The 8959-nt window shown below is 38.2% G+C and overlaps 1 protein-coding gene across 2 annotated transcripts; it reads right to left on the bottom strand.

The window, feature by feature from the left end:
- Positions 1-927: 927 nt before the first annotated feature.
- CNBP (CCHC-type zinc finger nucleic acid binding protein) lies at positions 928-8801 on the bottom strand. 2 transcript variants are annotated; one of them, XM_015822830.1, is made up of 5 exons: positions 8617-8801; positions 3557-3676; positions 3282-3374; positions 2961-3162; positions 928-2057 (listed from the first exon to the last, which is right to left on the bottom strand). In XM_015822830.1, exons 2-5 carry the CDS (start codon positions 3657-3659, stop codon positions 1940-1942), a joined length of 516 nt encoding a protein of 171 aa, XP_015678316.1. In that variant the 5' UTR covers positions 3660-3676; positions 8617-8801; the 3' UTR covers positions 928-1939. The 2 variants fall into 2 exon arrangements, with proteins under 2 accessions (XP_015678316.1, XP_015678317.1); XM_015822831.1 differs by having other exon boundaries at positions 2961-3159.
- Positions 8802-8959: the final 158 nt, after the last annotated feature.

The following is an 8959-nucleotide window of genomic DNA, read 5'->3' as shown; positions in this document are numbered from 1 at the left end:
ATAACAAGGACTCTCGTAGGCTGGGACAGAACAGTTCTATTGCTTGTGTTTGCATTATATTGAATCCCAATATGAAGTGGTCACTCTTGCCCAAAGTTCAACTCCATCACTTCTTCTCTATTCGTAAGGATTAGGTCCAGTATAGCTTTTCCTCTAGTTCCTTCTTCTACCTTTTGGATGACAAAGTTGTCAGCTAGGTTGGTTAGGAATCTGTTTGATCTCCCACTTGCTGCAGAGTTTTGTCTCCCCGTTGATATCAGGGTAGTTAAAGACTCCCATTACCACTGTGGTATATTTCCTACATAGTGCTATTGCTATTTATGTGATTGTAAATTGATGGAAGCGAAATTCTTTAGCAGTGACTTTATAGCCTTCTCCATCCTCCTCATCCTCAACAACCATTTTTCTGTGGTTGAGATCTCTTTTGATCAGGGCATGATGCACTTTCAAATCTGAATTCTGAGGAAAACATGATGGCAACCAATGTTTTTTATGAGAGAACAAATGTCACAGATCAAGTTCTGACAATAAGTCACAATACTGCTAGATTAGTCAGTTCAAAAAGATTGATTTCAGTCACCTATGTAAAACAATACGTAAATTATAAAAATTACATGGCGCATCTATACTTTGTTTTATGCAGTTTTACTTTTTTGTAACTGATAGCTTTAGTTTGATTTAAGCAAGATAGATACTGAAAAGCAGAAGAATGGAAAGATACCGTCTACATCCTCAACAGTGTTAAACTTTCTATGATTTCAGTATTCCTTCCACCATTCCACCAGTGGTGAAACTGCAAGCTTTAATGTTCCCAATGCACTTTTTTGTCTAAACATTCTGAACGGTAGCTTACTTTACTTACAGGAGTAAATAAGCATTCCTAATTATATCACAGTTGTCACCTAAGAGAAAAAAAAATGCAAATGCTGCTTCTGAAGTGATATATTTAACAAATTCTGCAGTTTAAATGATACAGGAATTAACTTTGTTTATACATTTGTAGTACAATAGTCAATTGTTTAGCTTTTTTCTACATTTATCTATGTAATATTATGTACCTGAAAAATAAACTCCAAACCAAAAAAAAACTTCAGTCAAACTCCCCTTCCTCCTCCAGCTTTATTGATAGTTTAAAATTACATTTCTATATTCTAGGACTTCAATTGCTTTTACCATCTGACTTTAAAAACTGATTACAAGCAAATGAAACTCAACAATTGTCTAAGTGATATAGTATACAAAAATAACATCTTGATTTCTGTGAAAATGCAGTTCTTTTCAAGTCCTGAATAGCTCCAAATTGTGTATACTCAAGCACTGATGTTCTGGGTTTGATTTAGTTTGAAATATTTAATGTTTCCCATTCCCTTGTTACCTCGCATTAGACATTCATTTATTGTATTACGGTTACTTCAATTTCTCCCTCACTCTTGTGGCCATTAACAGGCATGTGCATTGTTTGTTTATCCCACTTCGCTATATGCTTTTGGTAAGGCCTGATATAAATACTTGGTGTTTTAACTATTACTGAGGTCAGACAATCCAAGGCCATTATTGTAATATAATTAATTACTGTGGAAGTTCAGACACTTCCAGCTTATTTCCTCCTGCATGCGATCACTTCCATGGAACCCAGGGAGGCTTTGCTGGTCTGACTTAACTCTTTCCACTCATCCATCCCTATTCACCAGTGGCACGGAAAGGGGGTTCTTTAACAAAGCATTATACATAACACCTCTACCAAACTAAACATAAACATTTTTTTGTAGTTAAATGCAGAAAGTCGATTTTTCCACCCCTTTCCTCCTTTAACACGGCAAGTAAAGCTCACTGGCCTGGGAATAGCCTCTATCTGCCAACCTTTGGCCAGTGAAGAGGATTCAGAGAAAAATAATACAACCATCAATCAGAAAAAGGAGGGGCGACAAAGGAAAAACAGTTAAGCTGTAGCCTCAATTGTGCATTCCCGTGCAAGGTGTCCTGACTCCCCACAACGATAGCAGTTGACTTCACTAGTCTTGCTGCAGTTGATGGCTACATGGCCAGTTTCACCACACCTGAAATGAGACAAAACCAACATTAGCCCCATAGAGGCAGTGCAGAGAGTATGAGGATGGCTGAAAAGATTATTGGCAATTCCCTCCCTTTCATCCAGGACATAGCATATAAGTGTTGCTTGAACAGGGTCTGCAAGATTGTCTGGGACACTACACATCCTCTTCATGACCTGTTTTCCTTGTTATCTTCTGGGAGGAGGCTTCGTGGTATCCGAAGCAGAACATCCAGATTCAGTCAGTTTTGTTCCATACAGTATTAACCTTGTGAACTCTACAGCTTCCTCCTTACGTTATGTATTCAAGATGGACAGTGATTAATATTTATATGTTACTTATATGTAAGGGTGTAGGTCTATACATATGTTGCATATAGTATGTTTAAATGTGTGTTGTTTACACTTTGAGAGCAAGCAACTAAATTTCATTTTTAATGTGTGCCATTGCGCCCACAGTAAAAAAATGACAATAAAGGTTGGTTATCTATCTATCTATCTATCTATCTATCTATCTATCTGTCTGTCTGTCTGTCTGTCTGTCTGTCTGTCTGTCTGTCTGTCTGTCTGTCTGTCTGTCTATCTACATGTACAGAAACTTATGCAGCATTTATGACAATGTAGTTTCTGTGGATTTAAACGTATTGCTAGTCAAGAGAATAAATATCCCATACATTTGCAATATTAATATCTATATCTGAACATTAAAGTACAACGTAGCAATGTTAGCATTCATAAAATTCTGGGTAGAGGTTACAATAAAGGATCTAAATTAAAATCATGGGATGCTTGCAGGAACAAGCAACTGAGGAAGCTCCTGCATATTGGTGTGTTAATCAGTCCTTTTGTTCTGAAACATTAGTATAGGATTAATGCGCATCTTACCGGTAGTATTAAAATCAATTTTTACCTGTAGCATTTGACTTTGGTGCAGTCCTTCTGGATGTGTCCAAATTCCCCACAAGAATAACACTTTTGCTCATCTGCATGATCACAGTCACGAGCCAAGTGGCCAGGTTTGCCACAGTTGTAGCAGCACTGCTCTCTCTCTCTCTTGGGTTCCTTGCAGTCCTTCGCAATATGGCCACCTCTACCGCAGTTATAGCAGGCTTCCACAATAAGAGAAAGAACATAAACAAGACTATAAAACCTTGATAGCATTGTGGGACATGAACATAACAAAGCTTAACTGTTATAATGCATTTATTCTCCATTGTTTATTAATACTTACCATCCTCCTGAAGATCACAGTCCTTGGCAAGATGGCCAGACTCACCACAGCGGTAACAGATGTCTGGAAGTGATGATGACATAAATTGGAAGCCTGTTGAGAAAGATAATATTAGTTTTTCAATGAATGTAGCTACATGTATCAAGTTAAATACATATAAGACTACAATCCTACTTTATTGCTATTCAATCTTGCATACAGCAAATAGGAAGAGAATAATTAAAGTAGATGTATGGATTCAAATTCATGAAAAAAATTATTGGTAGGGATGATACCTCTGCCACGGCTTCGCATTCCACGGCCACGACCAATTCCAGTGGGGCATTCTCGAGCCCAATGGCCAGTACGCCCACACTTGAAGCACTCGTTACTGCTCATTGCTCCAATTAAGTTCTCTAAGCAAGAGGAAAATATTGATAAAAACAATTTAAGTATTTGTGTAAAAATATTTTTATCACATAGATTTGAAAAGAATTAACCTTACATTTATGACAATATGTAAGATGTCAAACAATGCTTAAAGTTAAAATCTGTAGATTAAAAACAAGGGATTTTAACAATTGCAACTGTTTTTCAATTACTTAAAACTATTTTAAAACTGTGCAGTAAAGTTTCAGTTATTTTTTTCAGAATTTTCCTATTCACCCAATTAGTTATCTCAAATTACACTGTTAAATATTCTACATATCCACATATAATATTAATGGTCTTTTAATCCACAATACAGCTTCCAAACGGGAAATTAACTGTATATAGAATATACGCACAAGCACATATAAAATATATTGACATACGCAATTCCAAAACATGTATTTCCCCAAGATCTGCATGATCCCCACTCTATTTTTAGAAGGGCCAGGAAGACCTGGTTCTTCATCCAGATCTTTGGTAGTAGAAAATAAGAGCTCTTGCTTCATTCCATCTGGTCTGTCATGTCATACTTGCTTTTTTTTAATCTTTAATGTTATGAGTCAGGCAGCATATATGTTTAATAAATAATTGTAAGCTTCCCTGAAGCAAAAGCATAACCTGAGAAATATGTGGTAACCCCCCCCCCCCAATCCACAGCATATATACCCCGCTCCTTCTGGTTATGTGCTTTTTGCTCCATGTCATAAACAAGAGATTCTTTAGAGTTAGTCTCCAAGTTTAAGGACTGGATGCATGCCTTAGCTAATCATTTCCCCCCTATCTTCTTTATCATCAGATTCAAAGAACATGGATTAGATATATATCAATGTACACTTCCAACCTTCTGTTTACACTGAAACAAAATTTGTTATTTTTGCTTAACACAGTCCAATACAAAACTGAGACATACACATTACTATTGATGCTCAAATCAAATAATCATCTCTGTGAAGATGTTATTGCTGCCAGTAGAAAAAAAGAATCATATAAAATAACTGTACTGAAAAAAGCAATATTTGGAAGCATGTAACTCAGTTCACATTGTTACTACATAGATTTTCTAGGGAAAGGCCATTTCCATTCTCAAAAGATTATGTCAGAAGACATATGTCCATCAAGTTAAATAAAAAACTTAAAATTCCCACAATCATGCTTATTTATCTTTAAAAGTTCTGTCTCAAGCTGCATTGACTAATATTGGTTCTTACTTATTTCTGAAGTGGACAGAGGTGTCAGTTTAACATGGTGCTGTACAACTATGATTTAAAGTAAATCAGACAGCAAGGACATGGATAGATAAAACAGGTGGAGGCCCACTTAAAAATAAATATAAGGAATGTGGGAGTCTAAATTCTTCCCTTGAATATGACTCGCTGCAGTCTAAGTGCAATGACTTGAGCCTGACTGGGAAAAACCACACTAGAAAATCTGGTAACGTCACCTAGGCATCCTTTTAATCCTGAAAGATGACAACCAAAATCTTATTTTAAAAATGTAATCTAGGGAGCAAGATGGTTTGCAAGTATTAACTGATCCAAAAATATTCAAGTTCTCACTTTCATAGTTTCTAAACTACTAGATCTATAATAGCCATAGCAACAAATGTTAACAAATGAAAAAAAAAATGACTGCTTTGTCTATTTCTACCATTACAAACCTGAAATTTATTCAGATTTAAAAAAATCACATTCTTGTTTAACTGGTTTGTCTCCTTTAAGTTCCACAAAATGGTTGATGAAACTAGCTATGTATCTTCCATAGTCAATTACTCAAAATACCAAACTGCTCTAAATAAGAATAGGTACACATATTTTCACTTTCATAATGTTCAAAGATCTTGATTTACTATTGAAGTTATTTTATTTTAAGAATCCTTAAACAACTCCCATTTTTAGAGTGATTATTTAGAATGAAAGATAAAGCCCTTTTTACAGACAACAGTAACAATGGGTTAAAAGTCTATGTAATCCATTTGACAGCTATCTAGAATATAGCACAATCCAGGCTATTAGGTTAATTTAACCTACCTCCCCCCATAACTGTCCTTTATTAATGTCACCTTACTTTTCTCTTCTTTGGTTCCTACTACTGCCAATTCATCTCATCCCATTCTTTTTATTTGCTGCTTCTTTTCATTTATTTTTGGTTCCTATTATTTCCTTACTTTCATTTAATCTAATTTCTTCATTCAGGTTCATTGTTATAATTATTTTCCAGTATAGATGCTCAGTGTATCTGAAACAAGATCTACCTAAGAAAATACATACATATATACATCAGTAACTATTATATAGTTTTCCTTGTGTTTTGGTGTGAATTCTAAGTATGAAATTAAGAAAATTTAGATGCTAAATAAAAATATCTGTTGTTCAGAAAACAAATAATATTCCAATACTGTAAACTGTGCCAACATATTAATAAAACTTTTGATTTATAGTAGTCAATATTGGAAACACTCAGGCCTGCATAATAGATTGTTTTATCTTCCCATTTCTACACACATTCTTCCAAATATCCTAATATTTTTCTCAATTTCCAAAACATATTTTACTACCTTACCAATGAGTTGATTTGACAGAAATCCACAAATATATATTTTGTAGAAACTTACTTTGATTACTGCCAGTACTTATATTAACTTCTGGGATCTTTTAATGTTACTATATGTTGCCAATCAAGAAAGAATATTCACACATTTTCCACAGTAGCAAACCAGCTGAAACCTATCATCTTCATAATTCAGAGGATTTACAGATCTCCATGTATACTTATAACAATGTCCTAATAATTCTTTTGATGCATCAGCTAGGTATCTTCCTTATAAAAGGTATACTTTTCTTCAAAATGATTGTTTCCAATGCTTTTCACACAGATTCTAAGTAATTTTACTAGTTAGCAACAGCTATTAAAAATGCCAGCCCAGATGGAACAGCACAGATCTGACAAATCAAGCAGGTTCTTTGATCGTTTCCTAGGTAGTTTTAAAGATCAACAGTCATTCTTTCAAAAAATATACATAGAACTTATGTTTGCTATAAGTGTAAAGGCACATCTAATAATAATAATAATAATAAAGTTGGAAGGGACCTTGGAGGTCATCTAGTCCAACCCCCTGCTCAGGCAGGAAACCCGGCCTATATCATTTCAAGTTGTCTTGCTATCTCTGTGCTGAGAGCCACAAAACTGCTACTGAACATTTGTGGTATGGATCTATTAGTCTCCCTTATAAAGGACTTTGCTTGTTTTTCAGCAATAAAAACAGCTTGTCACAAGTTTACTAGGAAAACCAATGAAGCAGCATAATTGCCACTAAAAATAATCAACCTGCTAAGCCTGTGGGGCAACTTTTTGTATTGACAATTTATTCAAATAACTGCAATGTTAACTGCACATTAAGCATACATCAGAGCTGATCACTTTATAATTAAGGAAGCAACAATTATCCTTATTATCCATCAATAGCAACTTTTACCTCTTTCCCAAACTGAAGCAGTAACATATTTTAGTGGTATAGGCAATGTTTTCTATCTAGCTGATCCATTTTAAACATCTTAATTATTGTAAAAACCATGTAATTTTTTTTTACGGAGGGTGCAATTCCTGTTACTATTATTTCTTTTATTAAGAAGTAAATCCCACATTTACAAAACTCATTGAATCCCAAATGTTTAATTCTGTTGTATCCCCGTGATATTTTCTAGCATAAAGCTATTATAGCCAACATACACAAGCATGCCATCATCCTGTTATCAAAGGATCTGCAGTCACTACTAAACAGATGTTTTTAGGCCAACAGAAGCCTTAATCCAGTATTAAATTGGACATCTGATAATTCTTACCTCCGCTGCCCAGTTGCGGCTATCTAGCTTCCTAAATTAAAATAGGAAGTAGTATTCCATTGCCACTTCTATTTCAGACATTTATTATCTGGTAATATTTTTGAAACGGATCTCTTAAGGTTGCATTCATCTTGACTCCCCTCCATTTTTCTCCATTACTATTCCTTCGAAAGCCATCACCGATCCGGAGTAATGCAGAATGCTGCAACTAAATTCTTGCTTATCTCTGACTGGTTCTACACTTTTAATTTTAGAGCAGAGAGCCCGTCGCCCAAATCATCCTAAAACCTCCCCCAAAAGCTGACTGCGGCCGGGACCTTAAAAAGGGCAACTGAGATATATACGAACTTTCCACCCGATCGGGCTTGGCTTCGAGACAAAGACGTTTTGGGATCGGGAGTGCTTGCCGCACTTCGGTCTTCCTCAGTAACGTATACCAGTATCAATAAGCGACAGAAAGGCCGAAGTGAGTTAAAAGGGCTGCCACACGCCAATCCCGAACCTGGGAAAAATGCTGCTTCAGAATTAGGCAGGCGAAGAACACGTGGAGGCCGCAGGTCGCATGGAGGCTGTGTGGCGCCACCAGGGAGAGCCAGCCTTCCCCGAGACGAGCGAGTCCGGAAAGCAGCTTTCGCTATTCGTCTCCGCCTCGCTTTCTTTTCAAGTCACAAGACCTAGTACGGCCGCAGGAAGCCTCTCTTCCGAGCGCACGCGGCCCGCGTAAACTTCGTAGCCCGTCGCCCTTGACTCGCATACAGGGCCGGGGGGGGGATGGGAGAAGGCGGCGATCCTTGCCGCGAATAGGACCTTGCCTGCTCCCTTTGCCTCGCAACTCCAGGATGTCCCGCCGCGGCCACGAGGCGCGAGTTACTTACCGCCTCTCACAGAAGGCCGATCCACGACGGGTCGCCGATATCCCCGCTTACTTGGAAATAAACGCGGGTAAGGCTGGGCTTTTTTTTTTTTTTTTTTCCCGCGCAGTAGGCCGGAACGAGCCAGCGCCCTCCTTCCCTCAACTCACTCCGCCCACAGAGGCCCCACCACCACTACCGAATTCGCAAGCCTCTCCGTCAGAGTTCGGTTACCTTCCGCGGACTTTCGTTCCCGTCGACGGCTCGATCCGGAATGGCCGCTCGGCTTGAGTTTTTTTCCTCCTCGGGCCACGCGCGAGAGCCGACTAGCCGCCCGCTGCCGTTGAGTCCCTGCTGGCTGCGCCACACGCGGTTTGCACACGGCCCCACACACCCGCCCTGCCGATCTGCGCACGGCTCTATCCCGACCGCGGGGCCAATGGCAACCCGCGAATGCTTTCGCGTAGTCCGCCGACGACACAAGGTGTACTGGCCAATCGGCACCGTGGAAAAGGGGGAGGGGTCCGCCTACCGGAATATCCTCCAGTATTCTTCGGCCTAAACCGAGGGGAGGGGC

The sequence above is a fragment of the Protobothrops mucrosquamatus genome, unplaced genomic scaffold (genome assembly GCF_001527695.2).
Source record: "Protobothrops mucrosquamatus isolate PMUCROS unplaced genomic scaffold, P.Mucros_1.0 scaffold1688, whole genome shotgun sequence".
NCBI lineage: Eukaryota > Metazoa > Chordata > Lepidosauria > Squamata > Viperidae > Protobothrops > Protobothrops mucrosquamatus.
The sequence above is the reverse complement of the archived record's forward strand: the minus strand, read 5'-3'. Positions and strand labels throughout refer to the sequence as shown.

Excerpts from the sequence above, each read along its gene's own strand:
- CNBP (XM_015822830.1), bottom strand. The coding sequence starts at position 3,659 with ATGAGCAGTAACGAGTGCTTCAAGTGTGGGCGTACTGGCCATTGGGCT. Across the intron at positions 3,375-3,556 it reads AATGCGAAGCCGTGGCAGAG|GCTTCCAATTTATGTCATCA; the intron begins GTATCATCCCTA and ends CTTTCTCAACAG. Across the intron at positions 2,058-2,960 it reads ACCAAAGTCAAATGCTACAG|GTGTGGTGAAACTGGCCATG; the intron begins GTAAAAATTGAT and ends GTCTCATTTCAG.